Genomic DNA, 23,728 nt, shown 5'->3' on the forward strand with positions numbered 1-23,728 from the left:
TAAAACTTTTTCTTTAGGTAAAGAGCAATTATAAATATACATGAGGAAAAAAAGACATTTCATCCAATATTGAACCATTTTCTGTCAATCAATGTCTTTATTTTCGATATACATGTTTGAAAACAGCCAACAATTGCATCTCAGATCTGACTAGAAAAAAAAATTCACTGCTTTCACTCAAAAAACTTAAAATCATATTTAAACAAAACATTTCTTACGTGTAATGTAATTACGCTTGATAACACACATCACTTGAAAGCTACGTGTTTTTTCCACGTGTTTCAATTTAATTTCCATTCGTGTCGGGCTATATTTAAGTTGTAGTTAAGTTTTACATTAGTCTAAACTGTAAGTACTGATAGGATTTTGAGTTTTTGCAGTGTTCAAAATAAATGTATGATACCTGCTGTATTGGAGCACATTAGGGACCCGTGCTACTTGCAGTTTTATTCAGCAGTGACTATTGAGCTAAAACTGACAGTTAGCTTTATTATATTTTAATTTTACACCCTCATCACTCTACAGCGCTGTTTTTACAGATTAAATAAAGACTGTATGTAAGACACGTTAGCCACGCTTCCACAGTGGTCATAATCAATAGAAACCTAGCCCTGCGAAGGGCTAACATTACGTGAGCGAGTGACAGTAACGTTATATTTACTAGCGCTGAGAAGTGTACTGCTTAAAGATGGCGGCTGTTTACTAACGCTGCCCAGACGCGGCCGAGTCTGTCATTTCACATCTAGTCCTAAATGCATGTGATATCTATGAGACGCATCGGACACTACCTGCTACCATACTAGCATCATGCGGGCTAGTTTTTAGCAACGTCGGCGTAGTTTGTAGCGGCTGTCGGCTGCAGTAAGTTTTTTTTTTTTTTTTTTTTTTTTTTTATTGCTTCTTCCACTACGCACGTGACGTCAGCGCGTTGTCCCGCATTAAAAGTAGTCTGGGCAAAACGTGATGCTCAGAGCTGGCAAAATTAAACGATTCCTTGAGGTGAATAAAATTACTCGGATCAGTTTTTAAACTTGAGTTACTCGAGTTGCTCGAGTATTTGTTTCAGCTCTAGTTTAAAGACACAGCTGATGAGCTGGAATTGGATGCAGGTACGACGTTGGTAACTCATCCCACATCTCTGTAACAAAACATTTTTGACCAGCAGCAGAATGTGACAAAATCATGCCAGTCGTCATACTAGCTTTGCTTGTTAGCTAGCACAGCTATTCTCCCGTGCATGCCCAACCACATTGTCATCCCCAGCGGGCATTGCGCGCGTAAAAAATGGAGCCTTCCGTAGGTCAAAGCATATATTAAATTTTAAAGATTTTTAAATCAATGGCAATAATATGTTTTTCTAATAACCTATTTTAGAAAAACAATTGTAGCTTATTAGAGCTTGCAAATCTAAGTCCGAGGTTCCCTTTAACTCATTTGCTCCCAAAAACGTATAAATACTATTCTTAATTGTTTAGTGTCCCAAAGACGTATTTATGCGTCTTTTACGTTTTTTTGTACAAGAGACATCTCTGGGTTGTGATTCAACTTAGCTCCAAAGTACAAAGCTGAAAATCCATTTTAAAGCAAAAAAAACTGGCCACCGGAGGGCAGTAGCGCATTTAGTAAGACCCGCAACCCGATTCAATGGCAACGAACGCCCGGGCCGCCAGCGGAAGATGACCGAAAGGACATCCAGGATGCCAGGCGGCGGACGACCGAGCAGAACAACCGAGAGGACACCCGGGATGCCAGGCGCTGGACGACTGAGCAGAACGACCGAGACCACCAGTACAGCAGACGATGCCGTTGAGTCCGTGCTGCTCGCCGAGCAGAGCCCGCAGAGACTCAAAAAAATCCATCTTTACGAGACAGGCGGCGATGAGGCAAAACTTTACCAGGCTGTCGCGGCTACAACAGCGTCATCTCTCAGTTATGTGTAAATGGGAATAGTTACTTTGCTATCAAAAGCTCTATTTGTCTTGTTGTTTATGTTATTTTGTAAAAGGAAAACATTCAGATGTTTGGGATGTAACTAAAGCAAAAATAGCTGTGTTAAAGTCAAAGTTATGTTTGAAATGTATGCTTTCAAAAAAAGCTTAGTTTCTCAGTTTTTTCATCAAAAATTGGAGAATTGCTCAAACTAAGCTATTTTCTAATGCTGATTTCTAAAGACTGGAAAAAGATAGGAACTTTTTTTCCTGATGAAAGAAGAGAGTGTAATCTTTCTTTTGGTGGGTTTCATGTTTATATAGCAATAGAACAGAATTTTCTGTGGGCCTTGCAATATCAGTCAAAATCCAGTAAAACCCCAGGAGCGAAGGGGGTTGCACCGGTGGAGATGGCTGGGAGTGAATGAGTTAAGAACCGCTGTCTGAAAAGACATGGGTACTCTGATTTACGCTTTCAAGCGACCATTTTCTCTAGCAGTCTGTCAAAACCAATCTATTACTTCACATTACGTCTATTGCCAATTTGCCAGCATAATTGAAACCCACTCACTGACAGATGGATGATGATGCTAAGTTGCAAAAAATGTAAGCTTTAGAACTCAATTGTGTCAAACTCACCAAAATTTTAGATAGATCAACACTTGCCATAGTTCATCACCAACCGATGAGAAGGTTTGACATCATTAAATTTTAAAGGCAATTCGAGGTTATGAATAGGCCTGAACGATATTGGAAAAAACTATTGCTGTGATTTTTTGGGGGTTTGCGATATATTGCGATATTAAAAAAAAAAAATTTTTTTTTTTTTTAAAGAAATTTTTACTAGATGACTTGAATAGCTGTTTGCAAAGACTTTGAATGACTCACAATGACCAGTGTACAGTGATCCCTCGTTTTTTGCGGTTAATGGGGACCAGAACCCGCCGCGATAAGTGAAAAACCACAAAGTTGCGCACCCCACCCCCCAAATTTTTATTTTTTTGTGTGTGTGCTCAATGTATTTATTCAGATTTAGCATTGGAAAGAGATACATATAAGGCATGTTTTTTTCCTTTTTCCCCAAATTATGATTAAAAAAAAATTATATGTATGTATATATATATATATATATATATATATATATATATATATATATATATATATAAATGGTTTTAAGCACTTAAATGTAATAATTATTATCAGTTTTAGACATAACTGTCCAACCAAATCATTTTTGAACAAGAATAAAGTACTGTAGTAGAAAAATGCTTGGCTTTATTAAATACTTCTGTTTATCTACCTTCGCTGTGACTCTTGGTGGACATGTAGAAATTACAAACTCCTCATGATCACTTCTGGCATTTAATATATATTTCTCAAACGTCTCCACACACACACACATTCATTCCAAAGCGGCTTCCTTGCAGAAACTGTTTAACAAGTTAAACGATGATTGACAGCTGCTGCGCTGTGACGTCCGCTTCTTTGGCAAGATCAAAGATACCAGCATCCTTAACTTTAATAAGCAAGTGCTGCAGTGACTGTGAGGTTCAAAGAGCTGGGAGAGGGAGGGTGTGAGGCTCTGCACAGAGCAGAAAGCAGGGCATATGTGGATTAAAAAAAAAAAAAAAAAACTATCGCACGTCCTTGCGATGGGACTATTGCGCACGCTCACATCGCGATGGCGATGTTTAAACGATATATCGTTCAGGCTTAGTTATGAATAACAATTTAAAAAACAGCAGGTAGCATTAACAGATTCTGCGTATTTTCCCCCCAAAATCAATGAATTCTAATAGTCTGGTTATTGGTCTGAACTAGGCCTGAACGATATTGGAAAAAACTATTGTTGCGATTTTTTTGGGGTGTGCAATATATTGCGATATTATATTGCGATAGTAATAAATTTAAAAAAAAATAATAATAATTAAAAAAAAATATATATATATATATATATATATATATATATATTTATTTATTTATTTATTTATTTATTTTTTTTAAAGAAATGTTCACTAGATGACTTGAATAGCTGTTTGGAAATACTTTGCATGACACACCGTGACCACAGTGTATTCATATAATACAGTTTCATTAGTGAATGATTAAGATTGCTGTATGAAGGGATCCAGGAAGCCATGTCTGCTCAAAATAGATAATTTATTGAACACAATATTTGACACTTCAACAGCAGCAAATATATTACATGACAAATAAAAGAGCAGGTGCATTCGTCCCCCAAGTTTTTGACAAAATATAACAATAAATAAAAACTTCTGTAAAATAACAAAAGTTGTAAACATATTTGAACAAAAATATTAAATATGACAAATAAGAGTTGTTCACAAACTATAACAATAAATAAAAACCTTAGTAAAACAACAATAAAGTTGTCAACATATTTGAACTTAAATATTAAATCTGTCAAATTAAAGTGCAAGTGCATTAATCCCCTGAGTTGTTTGCACAAAATATAACAATATAAAACTGTAAAACTGCAACAAAGTTTTAAAAATATTTAAACAAAAATATTAAGTATCAAAACTTTATGTGCAGCTGTACTATAGTTATTTGAAAAATACGATTTACAATTAATTTAAATATAAAAGAAACAAACTCAATTCAGCTTGTAAATAATTGAACTGAATAACTGCAAATAACTGTGATGAATAACAGAACCATTTTAACTCCCAAATTTCCTTCCTTCCTGATAGCTGTCACATGTGTAAAAAGAAAAGACATTCCTGCAGCTGTGTTATGTATTTGTCTGCATATCGTCCACCTTCCTTGCTCAGCAATTCTCAACTGGGTCTCATAGGTTTTTGGCCAAGACAACTAGTTTATCCACCATTGCATGCTTGAGACAAGAACGTTGGCACGTAGCAATGTTCCCACCTGGACTAAAAAGCCTCTGATGGGAGGCTCGTAGCAGAAATGCATTGATACCTGCGTTTTAAATGGTCCCATATGTTCGACGGATTACTTCTTGTTGAGGCAACCACGGCGAGGCACTGTCAACAGGGCTGTTTTTTGTTCCTTACAATCTTGTCGATAGCCAAAATACTTCCAAAACTCCTTTTGGAGACAGTCTTCCCTATTCAACGTGTTGCTTGCTTTCACTTTGAAAACGGCCCCTCCTCCCTCCGCTCTGCTGTTCGGCCCCTCCTCCCTCCACTCCGCTGCAGCAGGGGAGGAGCCGATGACTGCGAGTTGGAGGGAATGAGAGGCTGTCCTTCCTGTTCCTTCCTCAAAACAAACGTTAGTGGATTAAAAAAAGTGAAATGAAAAAACTATCGCACGTCCTCGCGATGGGACTATTGCGCATGCGCACATCGCGATGGCGATGTTTAAACGATATATCGTTCAGGCCTAGTCTGAACAAAGCATGTAGTATGAAGCGAAATCTCACAACAAGCACACAACAATAGAGTCGGCAGAATTTGAAGTGTGAATGCGTCTGGATCATCCCTGATCTCTTCTTGACGGAATACTGGCAGCAACACAGTGTTAGAACAGAAGGGACAACTTGATTTAGTTGCTGGTGGCAGTAACACAGAGAAGGGGGGGGGGGTTGAAAGCTGTCAAAATGAGATAGCGGTGCTGGTTGGGTTGGGAATAAATCAGCTCAACTTGTTGACAAATTGACAGTCTGAGCAAAAGAGCCACCGGTAGCCACCAAAACAAAAAAGGCCACAAAGAATATGGTACTGAACATTCAAAATGAACTGACAGAATCTCTCCAAAGGCTGTACATGCAGCTAGTGATACTGCTTTTCTTTCGTCCAACAATAATCTTTCATCAAAACACGCAGGATAAAAAAGCCAAGAATAAGATGGGTCTTCTTCCCATCCCCACTGTTTTCCTTTCATATGGGAGAGAAGTATAGATTTCAGCCGATGGGATGCTTTGAAAAAGGAGAAGGCTTGAAGGACAGGGAGCCCATCTCTCTGGAGACAACGGGCGGGCGGACGGTCTGGCTGGCCAACTGACGATGCCAGGAACAGCAAGGCCGGCCTGTCAGCAGGATGGAATCTATACAGCGCTCACGGTTGTAATGTGAGATGTGCACACGCAGCAACACCTTACGGAAGCTTGTGTCTCTATCCTAGATTGCGACCAGTCGTCTATCTTCAAGTAGTTCCCCCATTAAACGATTTTAAAGGCTGACTGTTTATCAAAGGCAGTCTGATACATGTTTACCGCTTAAAAACAACAAGAGACCAACGACACCACGTCATCAAGTGCTACGATTATTTGTCTTTCTGGACTAGTTAGTTATCGACATCTGAACAGTCTGAGTAAGAGTGAGGAAATTGCTTATTTTACTACATTTGACATGCCAAAATGGACTATGGGCAAAATTCAATTCATTTTGTTGTTCAGCAACGTGCAAAAATAAATGTATGGTAAACACCCCATTATTACAAGAAGACCAATCGACAATGGTTGAAAATTTCTTATTAAACAGACCAACACTACACCTTTTGTTTTTTTGGTTATCGTCAGGAAGACACGGAAGCCCTGGTGGCATCAAAGCCAAAGAAAAACAAACTGTCTCAGGTGAAATTAACTATTAAACTAAACATAAAGTTATGCAGTTAAAACACCCACATACCCTTAACATCCTTAACTCATTTGCTCCCAAAAAAACGTATAAATACGTTGTTTTTAATTGATTCAGTGTCCCGAAGACGTTCCCCCCCCCCCTCCAAAAAAAGACATCTCTGGGTTCTGATTCAATTTAACTCCAAAGCACAAAGCTGAACATCGATTTTAGACCAATGAAACTGGCCACTGGAGGGCAATAGCGCATTCAACGGCAACAAACGCCTAAGCCACACGGCCGGGCACCGGCGGAAGATGACCGAATGGATGCCAGGCGGCGGACGACCGAGCAGAACAACCAGTAGGACGCCTGGGATGCCAGGCGCTGGACGACCGAGCAGAACGACTGGGACCACTAGTGCAGCGGACGATCCCTTTCAGTCTGTGCTGCTCGCGAGCAGAGCCCGCAGAGACAAAAAAAAAATTCACCTTTATGAGACGGATGGCGATGAGGGAAAAGTTTAACCGGCTGTCGCAGTCACAACAGCGTCATCTTTCAGTTAGTTATGTGTAAATAAATTGTTACTTTGCTATCAAAACCTCTATTTGTCCTGTTGTTTATTTTATTTAAGGAAAACATTATTCAGATGTTTGGGATGTAACTACACCAAAAAATAGCTGTGTATAAGTCAAAGTTATGTTTGAAATGTATGCTTTCACAAAAAGCTCAATAGCTCCGTTTTTTCATCAGAAATTAGAAAATTGCTCAAACTATTTTCTAATGCGGATTTCTAAAGAATGGAAAAAGATATGAACTAACTTTTTTTTCTGCTGAAAAAAAAAGGGTCTAATGTTTCTTTTGGTGGGTTCCATGTTTATATAGCAATAAAACCAAATTTTCTGTGGGCCTTGCAAAATCAGTCAAAATCCAGTAAAACGGCCGGGAGCGAAGGGCCTTGCTCCGGTGATAATGGCTGGGAGTGAATGAGTTAATGCCAAGAGAGGAAAGAGTTTCCACAAACACACAAGCTAACACATAGTAACTATGTGGCAGTGTTATCTTTTTAACAATTAACGAGGCTGTGGCATACACACAGAACAGGCAGTTCATTGAGCATTGATAAAGTGTAACAAAACGGTTTAGTTGATTATAATTATATTTAAAAATGTACTTACTGTATGTTTTTATATTATATATTATAGAGCATTTTTTTCTCATACAAAACACATTAAGAAAAGATTGTAGTATTGTATTTTAGGGGAGTTTATAACATATTAATGGTATTTGCATTCATTTCAACAGGGTGAGTGAGCAGAGTAAGCAGGAGCGTGATTGAAGAACAAATTATTCTCTGATCTGTTGGATTTTTTGTAAATACATAAATTATTAAAACCAATTAATGAAAAAATACTTTTTAAAAAATTACACATTGATAGTTAAATTTGTCCGATGTTCATCCCCATACATTGACCTTGATTTTGTTGACTAAAAAAAACGACCACAGTTAGGGCTGCAACTCACGATAATTATCATAATCCATTAATTGAATGGTTAATTGGATAAATGTAACATTTTTCAATTACCTTCACAATTTAATTTGAAGTTGTTTTAGCCATGTTGTAAGTATCAATGCAGATAAAATGGATGACTATTTCCCTAAAAAATAATATTTTATTACAGCATCCTGACTGTAGTCTTCAACTGTATCGATTATCAAATTTGTTGGAAACTAATTTATTAATAGATTAGTTGTTGCAGCCTTATTAAGAAGATAGCTAAGACAGTAAGATGTCCGAAAATTTGCAATGACACAAATTGTTGTTTTCCAAAGTAAGATCAGATTTTTGTTCATATCCTACGTTACGAAAATATAATGAATGAATCTGATTATATTTACTACTGAGAAGTCATATGTAGGGCTGCAGCTATCGATTATTTTAGTAGTCGATTAATCGATGAACTAAATAGTTTGATTAATCGAGTAATCGGATTGGGAACATTAAAAATTAAAATATCTGGGATGAGCCTCAAACAGTATAAAAAATGAATAAATGAGGATCTATGTAAAACAAAAGAACAATTGGCTAACTTACATAGCAAAAATCTGCTAGCTTAAATGCTATAAAATGCTAACTTTTTTTTTATTTTATTTTTTTAATGCTCTTAACAAATAGTTCAGACTCATATTTCCACAAAAAAAACTGCTAAATATGCAGCACCTATAAACTTAATTAAGGATGCATTAAAAAACATTAGCCCAAAAGAAAACTGATTACGTTGGTCTGAACAGGGAGCAGTTGGATTTAGCCATGTGAAATGAGGCAGACCAGAGGGCAGTGTATCCACCCTAATCAATAAAAATAAATGTAAACACTTTCAAAATAAACCAATAAAACGCCACTGTAATGAAACGAATACTCGAAGCAACAAAATTTAATTCGAATATTTTTTTCTAATCGAAAACTCGAGTTAGTTGATTAATCGTTGCAGCACTAGTTATATGTGTTACAATTAGGGCTGTCAAAATTATCGCGTTAACGGGCGTTAATTAATTTTTTAAATTAATCACGCTAAAATATTTGACACAATTAACGCATGCACTGAATGACCCGCTCACGCATTGCCTCAAACAGATTACAATGACGCCGTTTCTGGACATTAAGAGTGAAGAGAATGCCACCGGCCGCTTGGGGGCAGCACCGTTCCATACTAATGTTATTCATTCTATTAGTGGGAGAATTAGTAGTTGTGAGACGTTTATGCTGTTGCATTGTGCTATTTGTGCTCCACACATATTTCTGTAAGTATTCTTTCTTTTAGTGGCAATTATGTGTCTCTTGTTGTATTTTGGGTAAGATATGTACAGAGATATATATGTTATACAGTTGAGTGGACACAGGCGTTCTTTGGACTGCGCCGTTTAATGGCATAAGCTTCGGCAACTCCTTCACAACAAACATAAGTATCATTTAGTGAAAGCACAAAAAAAATAATATTCCAATCTTAAAAAAAAAATAATGTTCATAAAAAGAAAAGCACTTCAGTCTGTAGTAATGAGGCCCTATTCTCACACAGTTAAACAACAATGCAAAGTGAACTGGCATTCCCAATCAAAATAGCAATGCAAAATACACAAACAAATAAACAAATACAGTACTTATGTACAGTATGTTGTATGTATATATCCGTCTTGTGTCTTATCTTTCTATTCCAACAATAATTTACAGAAAAATATGGCATATTTTAGAGATGGTTTGAATTGCGATTAATTACGATTAATTAATTTTTAAGCTGTGATTAACTCGATTAAAAATTGTAATCGTTTGACGCCCTAGTTATAATTTCAAGTATTTAGACAAGTTTAAGGTGAAGAAGGTCCTAAACGATTAACTGGTTTCTAAATAGTTGCCGATTAATTTGCTCATCCATTACTTGCCGATTAATCGATTAATTGTTGTACCTCTAACCACAGCCATCTTAAATTGTAAGAATCCCCCCAAAAAGAAACCGGTTTTGGGTTAACCAAACAAAACCAAGTGCGTCGTCTTACCTCCAGGTCAATCATGAGTTCAACAAATCTCTCGCAGTAGTGCACCTTGTCCATACTGATGCTCCCTATATAGGAGGGAGACATGTTAATTTATAAAGAAAGGCATATAGTCAAAATGAGAGACAAACAAACGTGAGAAGAAGGCACACGCCCAAGCACGCAAATGTGTCGACAACACCAGCATGTGCAGCAGGTGCTACGACTGATGTGGACCCTGCTGGTTTTGCGACTGTAATCTATTGTGTCAGCTCTGAATTCCACCTAAACACACAAGTGTTCTGTTTTTAGCGTTTCAGGTGGGTGGTGTAGGGGGTGGTGTGTCTCAGTGTCGGCCCGCATTACGAGCCGGTGGTGGCATGGCAGCAGGAGCTCACGCTCCTACTGCACAATCCCGAAAAGGGAGGGAACATCTCAAAGATAACTTGTATTGATATTGGTAAATGGAGTTACACTTGTATAGCGCCTTTCCACCTTTAACGCCCTCAGAGTGCTTTACATTATATCCTTATCTACCTACTAGTGATGCAGTACCAGGAGCAATGTGGGGTTCAGTATCTTCTTACTCAAAGATACTTAAGAGTTCATCAGGGCAGAGAATCAAACCAGCAACCTCTACGTTAGAGAACGACAACACTACCAATTAGCTACCCCACCCTGAACTATCTTATTGCAGGCGAGGCCCAAAATGGGAGGAAAAAGTTTACCTGATGATGGAATTGACTCAAGGACCCCGTGAAACTTTTTAATGAGAGACGAAAGGAAAGTTCGCTCCTTTTTAGCCCTGGAAGAAAACAAAAGAGGAATACAAAACAAGTCAATAAGCGAAAGAGTTTTGTTTGTTTGCCCGAACAGAAGAAAAACTGATTACGAAACTGTTCAGCCGAGTCGGCATCCATCTTGTCTAATTTCTTCTTGATGAGATTCCAGAACTTCTGCAGCTTGGGAACTTTTTTCAGCTCGTGCTGGAGTCGAGACTAGAACAATGCGCAAAACAAATAAAAGGCATTTTAGACATTTTTCAAAAATCAAACACTAAAGAGTTCACCTAAAACTTTGCAGGACAAATAAAAGTCAAATTGTCATTCTGTGTGGTTGTTTGTCTATATGTGCCCTGTGATTGGACAGTAATCAGTAAATATTAGTCAGCCAGGACCAGCACCTGCACAAATGGAATTGATATGAAAGAATAAAAATCCAATAAAACTATGGAATTCAAACAATCACTATGCGTGATGCAATTTTGGATCAGTGAGCGTCTAGAAGATTAATTATTGTTGTGAGTTTTGGTTGAGGCCAGATCGAAAAAATGTATTTATAGGGGACATGATTTCACACGTACAGTGAGGAGAGGAGGTATTTACACCCCTTGTGACTTTGCAAGTTCACCCACTTAGAAAATAGGCAGAAGTCTGAAATTTCAATCATGGATGCATTCCATTTATAGACATAATCTTAAAAATAAACCAGAAACTCACTTGGTATGGTTTTTCAGTGATTTATTAGTAATTTACTGGGGTTCATAAGTATTTGTACCCCTGAGAAAATTAGTGCTAATATTTAGTGCAGAAGCCTTTGTTTGCAATTACAGATATCAGACGCTTTCTGTAGCTCTTCACCAGGTTTTCACATATGGAAACAGGGATTTTGGCTCATTCCTCCACACAAATCTTCTGTAGATATGTCAGCTTTCGGGGCTGTCGTTGAGAAACACGAAGTTTCAGCTTTATCCAACGATTTCCTATTGGACTGGGGTCTGGAGACTGGCTAGCCCACTCCAGAACCTTGATATGCTTTTTACGCAGCCACTCCTTGGTCAGCTTGGCTTTGTGCTTCGAATCATGGTCATGTTGGAAGATCCAGCCACGACTCACCTTCAAGTCTCTGACTGAAGGAAGGAGGCTGTGTCTCAAAATCTGACGATACATTTCACCATTCATCCTCTGCTTTATGCAGTACAGTCGTCCTGTATCCTCTGCCGAAAAGCAGACCCAAAGCATGAGGTTTTCACCCTCATACTTCACAGTGGGGATGGTGTTCTTGGGATTGTACTCATCCTTCTTTTTCCTCCACACACGACGAGTTAAGTTTGAGCTAAAAAGTTGTACTTTGGTCTCATCTGACCACATGACTTTCTCCCATGACCCCTCTGCATCATTCAGATGGTCCCTGGCACACTTCATACGGGCCTTCACATGTACTGGCTTCAACAGGGGAGCCTTCTGCGCAATGCATGATTTTAAACCATTGCATCGTAGTGTTCTACTGACAGTCGCCTTTGAAATTGTGCATGCAGCTCTCTTTAGGTCATTGACCACTCCTGCCGTGTAGTTCTAGGCTGAGCCCTAACTTTTCTCATCATGAGTGATGCCCCACGAGGAGTTTTTTTTGGAGCCCCAGTCCGAGGTAGGTTATCAGTCATGCGGCAACTGTTGATTTATTCTCACCAAGCTGCTTTTCAATCGTCCCATAGACTTTTCCAGCTTTGTGGAGCTCAACAAATCGCTCTCTGGTGTATTTCAAAAGCTCTGTGGTCTTGCCCATGGTAGCAGTTGGATTATGACTGACTATTATGATAACGGTTATGGTTGCACAGGTGACAATAATGGGCTCAAACGGGTGGTGGGTCGTTAGTTACTCATGGGGTAAAGGTGGACTTTTTTTTAGGGTAGACTGACAACTGTTTGAGTGTCATAATTATTCCTGATTTTCAGGGGTACAAATAATTATTCACCCCAGTATATCACAAATAAATAATTTGGTAACACTTAATAATAACTATCAGTTTTACTAGTTAATAGATCATTAGTAAACTGTTGATAAATGATTTATTGTTGATTTGTGAAGTATTTGTTAACAGTTTGTTAAGCATTTACAGGGTGTCATTAACCTGAAACACAGTTTGTGTAGAAAGGTTTCAAGTTTTTGTGTGTAACGTTTGGCATTTCTATCTTTTCAGGTTAAGAAATGCCGTTCACTTCAAAAGAAAAGGCATTTTGATAAGGCATTTTGCAGGCAGTGCTCATGTTGCACATTTATGAAAATCTTCCATAGAACCAACAAATATTTGTACTTTTCTTTGTATATTTAACCAATAAAGCGTATGACCTTCAACATAAAGTGTATATACCGGTAGTTTTATTCAGATCCATCAAGTAGCATGGGCATTTAAAATGGGGTCAACCATATTAGAACACCCTGTAAATGCTTAACAAACTGTTAACAAATACTTCACAAATCAACAATAAATCATTTATGAACTGTTTACTAAAGATCTATTAACTAGTAAAACGGATAGTTATTATAAAGTGTTACCAATAATTTTTTAAAAAACGATATACAATGCGAGTTTCAGATTATTTTTTTTTTAGATTATGTCTCTATAAGTGGAAATGCATTCATGATTGAAATTGCAGACATTTACCTATTTTCTAAGTTGGTGAACTTAAAAAATAACTAGGGGTGCAAATACTTCAGTGCCTCACTGCACTAGTATACACAATCAATAATTTTGGAATTGGTTTGGGTTTGCAGTATCAGGCAAACAGTGGGGAAAAAAAAGTCAACTGAAGTATATTCAAAGATATTTTTTATAAGGACATCGTGCACACACGTGAATCAGTATTAACAGAGATGAATGAGAATGTGCTTTCACTGGATTGAGCAGTAAAATAATTTTCATCTGAAAAGAGCAAGGTGAAAACAGGTCATAGTCATTCCCGCTAAACATGGTCAATACTGTTATTAAAAAAAATGTCAACATACTGATGCATTCCAATTGATGTCGAAGGCAAGAAATAAAACTTCCTACAGTTAATTAATACAGCCTAAAAATACCCATTTTTTAATTACATGCCTCGAGCCTGAGGATGGTACATTTTCACGGAAAAGAAATCTGTATGGAAGCAGTACTTTATATTCCTATTATGTTCAATGGCTGTTTAATCTACTGATGATCAATTACCAATCATTTAAAAAGTTTAAAATGTAATAAGGTTAGAGATTTTCTTTTAAAATCATAAAGCCCCACCCTAGTTGATATTAATTCCATTCATCATCTACAACGGGTGGTTAACCTTTTTGGGCTTGGGCCCAACCTTTCATGTAAAATGTTTGTAATATATTACTATGATATGCATTGGCTTTAACTACATTTGTTTTCAATACACGGATCAAATCCACCCACTTTCAAAAAGTAGGAAAAATATTATAATTTATTATAATTTGATAAAATGAATAGTTATGATGAAATGATGAGGTGACAAAAACGTTTTACATGGTGAGGAAAAATAATAAATCCATTAAACAAAACTGCAAATGAAAATGCTGTATTATTAGACTGAACATTAGCCAATCGCAAGGCACATAGAGATAAACAAGTCTTCACATATAAATTTACATCCAATGGACAAATTCAGGGTTTCTACATGTATCAGCAAACCTCATTTAATGCTTTTTATTGCCACTTTAAACTAATTTCATGTCCTTGCCCAACTGCAGATAGTTTCACTCATAGAAATTGTAACTCAAAGAGTTGTCCGAAAAAGACTTTATAACATACTGTATAACTTACATTGCGATACTGTTCAACTCTAAAAATCTGATACCAATATCCATCCGATATCTATACATGCGGTCATGGACTTGACATTTTATGGCTAGTTGTATTGTGATGCCCCACTGGATACTTTAATAATGATGAATGTAACAACTTCAAGGTTTTCCAATAAGAATTCTGTGAAAAATAAGAGAACAACTTCAACTGAAGTTATGGGGAAAAGTCTCTATAATGCACTAATATATTTGTTGTTGAAATCAAAATAATGCAAACATCAATTTTTTGGCTCAAGTGCAAGTGCCAGTAAGGCACTGCCATTCCGCCTATGGCTCACATAGTGCTTCTGGTTCAAAATAACAACAAAGGCTCACAGCTTCAGTACAGTGAATGGGGATGTAATTAGTTTATTATTGATTATTTTTCGGTCATTTATTGTTCATTGAATTTTTGCACCATGAATGCAAATGGTCTGCTCACATAACGAATCCCAAGTATCTGAGTTTGGAGACATCTAATGGTCAATAGGCATAACTGCTGCGCGAAGCTTTGACAAACCCTTCTACAAAGGCAGAAGACTTCTACATTCACTTTGAAGGCAACATGCATATTGACCCAAAACCGATAATGAAAAAACGATTTCATTATTATCCGATGTCATTTTAAAATGCGTTTCTCGCCCGATATTATCGGGTAGCCGATAGTACCGTATTGGCCCGAATATGATGGTGTTTTTTGCATTGAAATAACACTGAAAATATTCGCAGTCTAGACATTATACCCATTCACGACGCTAGATTGGCGCCAGATATCACTGAAGCGAATGCTGAACTTGAGAAGTAATGTTCTGTCATGACAGATCTCAGCTACTCTCAAGTTTAACCAGTTTGCATTATTTTATTGCAATGTTTTTCCTTATTCAGATTTGTTTCAAGACTACCGTTAGTTAGACCTCACTTTGATGGTTATTGCAGTTATTGCAATTTTGTTTTATCACAATAGACTGGTTTATTAACATTTCAAAAACCATAAGCCATTCATTTACGAATGTGATTGCACTTTAGTTTATATTTAAAGGTCTAGATATTAAGATTTGAATGAGGCAAAATAACATGCTTTTTTCCTCAAATATATTGTTATAATTGGTTTTTTTTTTCAGATGTACTGTAATTATTTTCTGTATGAAAATTAATTTGGTGTTCAAAAAGTCATTTTTCAAACTTGAGTCTTGAAAAAGAGGAGATCGTCTTATAATCAGGGCCGTCTTATATTCGGGCCAATACATTATCTTCTCTCTTATCACGTGATGATCTTGTGTTCTCTTATCCTGGCTACCCGGTAATATCAGACAACTCAAATAATGAAAAAAAAAAAAAAAAAAAGCTTTTCAACGGTCAAGTTAACATAATTTTCAATGCCTCAAACATTTATTTTAACGCTTTTTATTACTTTTTAAGGCCTGAAATTTGACAAAATCCATTTAATGACTTAAATGCTTATTAATGACCCGCACAAACCCTGAAATTAGTCTTCAACTCACCTAAAATGAACATGTTTTTGTTATGTGAGGAAGCTACAGTACCCACAAAAAAATACAGGCAAATGGAAGGGGGGGGCATGCTTTAAAACTGGAAGGCCGGAGCCCAGATGTGAAAAGCCAGCTTCAGAACTCTTGAGGTAGATGTTCTAACCACAAAAACAATGTGCCAACTGATTGCAATTCACATCACTTATTTCTTATTGCTGTTGATCTTACCGGTAAGAGACACATCCACATAGGCAGAGAGATGAGCTGCTGCACCTGCTCTCGGATCAAATCTACCTCCTGAGTAAAGAAACAGAAAGGGAGTGTTAGTAATGATAAAACACCAATGATTTTTTTTTTTTTTTTTTTTTTTTACATTTCACTGCGCTAAAAAATTCAGGAGGCTTTATAGTAGCACATCAATAGTGAGTATGCAACTATAGCACATTTTCAAATGAGACCTCTGCAGTGCTTCAATGCAGCACCACGAAATACACAATGACCAAAATGATGTGGCCCAGAGCTATACTGCCACCTTGTGGGCAAAATAACATTTTGACAAGTTCTATGATGAAGCGTGAAGCGTAACATTTCAGGAATAGGGAATCTTTTGCTCAAAAAAGGTATTCATTAAGTTAATGTATGAATGTAACACCAAATCAAATGTTTGTTAGAATTTTTTAAAGCATTAATAGGCGTTTAATAGTTTACCAGCTCCTCATAGAATTTTAAAAGGAAAGAATCATGGCAATGTCCTGGGTAAAAAAAAGTGAAAATTTTATGGTTGCACATACCAGACCAGAAAATGTATTTGATAAGATAAATAACTAAATAAATAAACATTTATTGGCAGTGTGTAGCCTTGAAATGCCTTGCTGCCACCTGGTGGCATCTATATGCAACACCATGCCTTTTAAGAAGTGTCAATTACTTGCCCATTTTTGTGGTAGGGTCCATCCTTAAACCCAGTGGTGAGTTAGTCTACACATGTATTGTCCCAACCCTAGTAGTTTGTACATTAGATTGAGTCATGGTACATACGAGACTATTGAAGCAGTGGTCGAGAAATTCCAGCAGCACTGTTTGCTCTTTCAGGGTAAGGCCGCCTTCATCGCCCGCCAACAGGGCTTCCATTACACATTTGAAGAAGAAAGAAAAATGGCCAGGCTCCTTTTTGAATACCTGATAAGAAAGAAACACATATTAACGTTTCACAAAGTTGGTGAGGGTAGCACAGATGATATGTGTTACCTCCCAAGCTGGCACATTTTCCCTGAACTTCTCATTGACAATGCAGCTAATAGACATGAGGAAGGCGTTGCTGGACACCTCTGGGTTGTAGTTCACCCAAAGGTAGTTTTCCAGGTACTGACTGCAAGAAAATTACAAATAAAGATATGATGAAGTGATTTGTTTTGAATAAAAGTAGGAGTCAAAAAAGGTACCTGAACTCCAGCAACATGATTTTTCTAATGGCAAATCTGAAAAGGAGATAAACAACATTAACTCAGAAATGGAAAAGTTAATTATAAAAGAAAAAAAAAAAAAAAAGGAAAAAAAAAGTATTTACTTTGACATGAGAATCTCTTTTTCATAAATATCCTCCATCACCTAAAAGCAAAAAAGGCAATATTTTTGATTAAGTCATTTAACGTTCCCATCAAACAGAGTAAAGCTAAAGTTAATCGATTAAATAGAGTATTCGATTAGAAAAAAATATTCGAATTCAATGTTGTTGCTTTGAGTATTCGTTCATTGCTTTGAGTATTCGTTTATTTTGCAAGTGTTTGCATGTAATTTTATTGATTTGGCTGGCAAAAATGAATATAACTTATTTTTCATGGCAGAAACCACCTGCTCCCTGCTAAGACCAACATTAGCCAAGTTTTTGTTTGAGCAAATGTTTTTTAATGCATTCATGGTTTAGTTTATATGTATATTTAACCGTTCATTTTGTGAGTATATGTGTCTGAACCATTTGTTAAAAGCATTGTTAAAAAAAAAAAAGAAAAAAAAAGCTTTAGCATTTTATAGCATTTAAGCTACAGGACTTTTTCCGTACAAATTAGCCAATTGTTCTTTTGTTGTCCATAGATCCTCATTTAAAAAAAAAAAAATTATACCGTTTTAGGCTCAGCTCGGGTATTTTAATTTTTCATGTTACTTATCCGATTACTCGATTATTCGAACTAACTAGTCCACCGATTAATCGACTAGTAAAAATATTCGATAGCTGCAGCCCGAAAACAGAGTAGCAGCCCTAAAACAGAGTACTGCACACTCACCTTAGGGTCAAACGGTAGCTTGTTTTTTGCATGAGGGGCCCAATATTTGTTTGCCAGCTGAAATACAATTGGAAAAAATAGATAATGCATAACAAAAATACTTCCTGTAGTATTTGCTTTTAATGCAGAAAATGTTTCCAAGTGATTTTTTTGTTTGTTTTTGCTTATAAAAAAAAAAAAATCATAAATATGCATGAAAAACAAACACAAATTCATTGTGACTAAAAAAACTGGTAGAATGCTGTATTTTCTGCACTACAAGGCGCACCCAAAAGCCTTTAATTTTCAAGTGAGCCTTATAATCCGATGCACCTTATATATGGATCAGTATTGATCAATCATGGCATGACATTACCTTTAGCGCAGCTTCATCTAGTGGATGCATAATGCAACCCCGAGAACTACTACTACGCCTTATATATGAAAACAGTTTTAAAATAGGCCATTCATTGAAGGTGCGGCTTATACTCTGATGCACCCTATAGTGCGGAAAATCCGGTAACTTCAATTTACAAAATTCTGTCAGAATAAACCATTTTAAATATTAAAAAAAAAAAAAAAAAAAAAAAAGTCTTCCACACATACATATATACATATATTTGTGTGTTTTATGAGTATTATTAGCATCATCATACGCCAAAGGCTAATTCTGTCAACAAAGAGAACGTCATATGGATTTTTAGGCATAATTTATGTCCTTAAACTTGTGATCTCTTGAGTGACAACATTATACACTTAAAAATGCAACATAGCAGCTATAGAACTAAGTGTTTAATGTTACCTGCGTGACGTATTCTGCATTAATCTGCGACACAGACGGCGCAGCAATCTTTTTTGCTGGACTTTCCTTCTCGATGTTGGTTGTCCCAAGCATTTTTCCGTTGAGAACTGTTGGAAAAATATGTCATTTTGACACAACTTGTGCAAGTGTCTTGCGAGGTGAAAATTTGAGAGTGGGTGACATGAAAAAGGAAGGAAAGATGGTAGTTGATTGTTAAAATAAGTTGGCTACCATGAACATTAATAGACAACCAAGTCTCTTTAAAATTTTGCTGTTTTTCCATTGACCACTAAGTAACTTTGACAATTGAACACTTACAAAACTCAAACTAACGCATTAGCAAACTAATATTTTAAGAAATTAACTCAATGACTGCCCTTGACCATGATGGACATCCAATCCACTTGGACTGATATCTATCACTGTCAATGGTACTAAAACTTGATAATTCACTGCCAGAAATCCCAATTAAAATGAAGCTGATGTCACTTTAGCATATTAACACTAACAACTCTTAAACTAAGGAAACACATCAATAACCTTCCCTACAGCTGGATTTAATGTTGTCATAAATTAACTCATTGGCTGTGAATGGTACTAAAACATGATTATTCATTGGCAGCAATGAAGTTTAAAATGAAGTTGATGTCTATCGCCGTTAATGGTGGGGAATGAGTTAAAACAGAGACAAAAAGGAGTTCGGACGTCCCTACCCACTTCATACGTGTAAAACAAAATGAATGAAAAGACGTGTAAACAACTCGGTGAAGTTGAATAAGCACTATAATGTATATACTGTATATACTTTATATATAGTACAACTAAGCACTCAGCAACAGAAGTTGTCTATTTATAAGTTCCAAACTAACTGAACATGTAAAATGAACATAATAAGTAAGATGAGTTCCTAGAATGAAATACTATAAACAATAGGCTTTTACGAGTCTCTTTAGCCGTAAAATCAAGACTTTTAGAAGAAAAGCTTTCCAAAATGAGACCACGGGCATAACCGATATTTTCGGCTAAGCGAATTTGTAGAAATAAGAACATGATTCCTTTTGTTACGGAGTTTTTTTCTGAGCGTTATGTTAAACCCAAATTGAAAATTCAAGAGTATAACAGACCTGTATTATTCTTTCAGCATGGATGCGGAGTAAAAGTTTGCGGTTGGTAAACGCATGTACACAACAATACGAAATGAATGCGACACACTTCCGGGTTACGGTCCGCTCAAAAACGTGTTCTGAAGAATGTCGAGCAAAAACAAATGTTCCTACCATAAGAACGTGTTGTAAAACAAAAACATAATTACGCTACCGTACAGTACATTAATAAACAGTAAAGTGGAAGAAGGAAAAAGCTAAAGCTCTTATCTTTTTATCAATGTTTTATTTGTAACAATGTAACAATGAGTTGAAATTTGAACCATGGCCATGGAAGGCGTGGTTAGGACGAGCCAAGCCAAAAGTCACAAATTCCAAAATAACACCGCGTAAAGTTTATTCATTCAATTCATTCATTGAGTAAATGATTAAAACGTAAAGATTTTGAGAAATTAAAAATTACATTCAAACATGGTAATATAACAAGGGTCGATATGCAGAAATCACAGACATCAAGGAGTGGTTGAGATTTTATTTTTCATATATTTACCCCTTTAAATGTTTTTTTCTTCTTCAATTTTTCTTTGTTTGGATCGATTATTTATCATCGAACATATTGGAGAAAATGTGACAGTAACAAAAAAAAAAAATACAATGAAGCGATAGTTATGAGGTAGACATCCGTGACTTTTTTACAGACGCCATTTTTTTTTCGTTGTGACGTCGTTTGTTTCAAAGTTTAAAATATGCGAGTGAATAATTTTTTTAAGCCGTTTTTTTTTTGTAAACGAAATATTATACATCAATAAATGATTCTAAGCTAAAATGACATTTTGAATAATAAATATAATTAATTACCTTCGTTTTATGGCTGGGTTCAAACAAAAGCGGTTGTACGACGTCTGTAAACGGGGGTTTTCAGGGTAAAACTGACGATTTAAAAATAGTTCGGGGGCGTAATGCGCCATGATTCTGCTATGGCAGCATATAGACATATTGTTCTATCAAACACAACAGTTGTTTTGGCTTAAAATATAGCAGTTTCTTTTCAAGAGGAGTGCAAGAGCAGAAACTGCTTTTTCAATCTTGTCTGTGTTTTCCACCATATATATACGTATAAACATATATATACATATATATATGGCGGGAAACACTGAGGTGACTTGAAGTTCCACTCTGAGACCCCCGATTAGGCCAAATTTGAAAATTGTCCTACAGTGCCTTGCAAAAGTATTCGGCCCCCTTGAACCTTTCGCCACATTTCAGGCTTCAAACATAAAGATATAAAATTTTAATTTTTTGTCAAGAATCAACAACAAGTGGGACACAATCAGGAAGTGGAACAACATTTATTGGATAATTTAAACTTTTTTAACAAATAAAAAACTGAAAAGTGGGGCCTGCAATATTATTCGGCCCCCTACTTTGTAGCGCCACCTTTTGCTCCAATTACAGCTGCAAGTCGCTTGGGGTATGTTTTTATCAGTTTTGCACATCGAGAGACTGACATTCTTGCCCATTCTTCCTTGCAAAACAGCTCGAGCTCAGTGAGGTTGGAGAGTGTTTGTGAACAGCAGTCTTCAGCTCTTTCCACAGATTCTCGATTGGATTCAGGTCTGGACTTTGACTTGGCCATTCTAACACCTGGATACGTTTATTTTTTAACCATTCCATTGTAGATTTGGCTTTATGTTTTGGATCATTGTCCTGTTGGAAGATAAATCTCCGTCCCAGTCTCAGGTCTTGTGCAGATACCAACAGGTTTTCTTCCAAAATGTTCCTGTATTTGGCTGCATCCATCTTCCCGTCAATTTTAACCATCTTCCCTGTCCCTGCTGAAGAAAAGCAGGCCCAAACCATGATGCTGCCACCACCATGTTTGACAGTGGGGATGGTGTGTTCAGGGTGATGAGCTGTGTTGCTTTTACACCAAACATATCGTTTTGCATTGTGGCCAAAAAGTTCCATTTTGGTTTCATCTGACCAGAGCACCTTCTTCCACGTTTGGTCCATCTCCCAGGTGGCTTGTGGCAAACTTTAAACGAGACTTTTTATTGATATCTTTGAGAAATGGCTTTCTTCTTGCCACTCTTCCATAAAGGCCAGATTTGTGCAGTGTACGACTGATTGTTGTCCTATGGACAGACTCTCCCACCTCAGCTGTAGATCTCTGCAGTTCATCCAGAGTGATCATGGGCCTCTTGGCTGCATCTCTGATCAGTTTTCTCCTTGTTTGAGAAGAAAGTATGGAAGGACGGTCGGGTCTTGGTAGATTTGCAGTGGTCTGATGCTCCTTCCATTTCAATATGATGGCTTGCACAGTGCTCCTTGAGATGTTTAAAGCTTGGGAAATCTTTTTCTTTAAACTTCTCCACAACAGTATCTCGGACCTGCCTGGTGTGTTCCTTGGTTTTCATAATGCTCTCTGCACTTTAAACAGAACCCTGAGACTATCACAGAGCAGGTGCATTTATACGGAGACTTGATTACACACAGGTGGATTGTATTTATCATCATCGGTCATTTAGGACAACATTGGATCATTCAGAGATCCTCACTGAACTTCTGGAGTGAGTTTGCTGCACTGAAAGTAAAGGGGCCGAATAATATTGCACGCCCCACTTTTCAGTTTTTTATTTGTTAAAAAAGTTTAAATTATCCAATAAATGTTGTTCCACTTCACGATTGTGTCCCACTTGTTGTTGATTCTTGACAAAAAAAATTAAATTTCATATCTTTATGTTTGAAGCCTGAAATGTGGCGAAAGGTTGCAAGATTCAAGGGGCCGAATACTTTTGCAAGGCACTGTATATGCATGTGTGAAACATCATTGGAAAGCTTAAAATCTCAATTTTCTGGGTGGAGAAAATTTTTGAACAAGAGGGCATTTTTTATTTTTATTTTTTTAAACAGCAAAACCCTAACTGGAGGTGAGAGCACACGAGAGCATAATTAAAGAGGCCATGATTGTAACGAGATATTTTCGCGTACTTACCTCTTTCCGATCCAAAAACTCCATGTAGCATGTATCCGAGTGTCAAGACACAGCTGTGAATGGCCACAGCTGGATTTTGGGGGATTTAGTGGGTGAAACATGGTAATATAAGAAAGGTGGATATGCAGAAATCACAGACATCAAGGAGTGGTCGAGATTTTTTTTTTCATATATTTGCCCTTTTAAATGTTTTTTTTTCAATTTCTCTTTGTTTGGATCGATTATTTATCATCTAAAATATCGGAGAAAATGCGACAGTAACAAAAAAAAAAAATACAATTAAGCAATAGTTATGAGGTAGATATCCGTTTCTTTTTACAGACACCATTTTTTTCATTGTGACGTAATTTGTTTAAAAGTTTAAAATATGCCAGTGAATAACTTTTTAAAGTCGATTTTTTTATACGAAATATTAGACATCAATTATTGATTCTAAGCTAAAAATGACAGACATTTTGAATA

At 36.7% G+C, this 23,728-nt stretch overlaps 1 protein-coding gene across 2 annotated transcripts in view; it reads right to left on the bottom strand.

Annotated features, from left to right (window-relative positions):
- Positions 1-20,429, bottom strand: part of aqr (aquarius intron-binding spliceosomal factor) — a 145,165-nt gene extending 124,736 nt beyond the window's left edge. For both annotated transcript variants that reach the window (XM_057859735.1, XM_057859734.1), the window contains exons 1-11: positions 20,293-20,429; positions 19,169-19,275; positions 18,388-18,444; positions 17,673-17,713; positions 17,548-17,583; positions 17,354-17,474; positions 17,144-17,284; positions 16,334-16,402; positions 10,899-10,999; positions 10,730-10,806; positions 10,026-10,090 (exon numbers count right to left, since the gene is read on the bottom strand). In XM_057859735.1, coding sequence (XP_057715718.1) covers positions 10,026-10,090; positions 10,730-10,806; positions 10,899-10,999; positions 16,334-16,402; positions 17,144-17,284; positions 17,354-17,474; positions 17,548-17,583; positions 17,673-17,713; positions 18,388-18,444; positions 19,169-19,261 — 801 coding nt within the window. In that variant the 5' untranslated portion in view covers positions 19,262-19,275; positions 20,293-20,429. The remainder of the gene's footprint in view (positions 1-10,025; positions 10,091-10,729; positions 10,807-10,898; positions 11,000-16,333; positions 16,403-17,143; positions 17,285-17,353; positions 17,475-17,547; positions 17,584-17,672; positions 17,714-18,387; positions 18,445-19,168; positions 19,276-20,292) is intronic.
- Between the last annotated feature and the right edge of the window lie 3,299 nt (positions 20,430-23,728).

The sequence above is a fragment of the Corythoichthys intestinalis genome, chromosome 15 (genome assembly GCF_030265065.1).
Source record: "Corythoichthys intestinalis isolate RoL2023-P3 chromosome 15, ASM3026506v1, whole genome shotgun sequence".
In the NCBI taxonomy this organism is placed as follows: Eukaryota; Metazoa; Chordata; class Actinopteri; order Syngnathiformes; family Syngnathidae; genus Corythoichthys; species Corythoichthys intestinalis.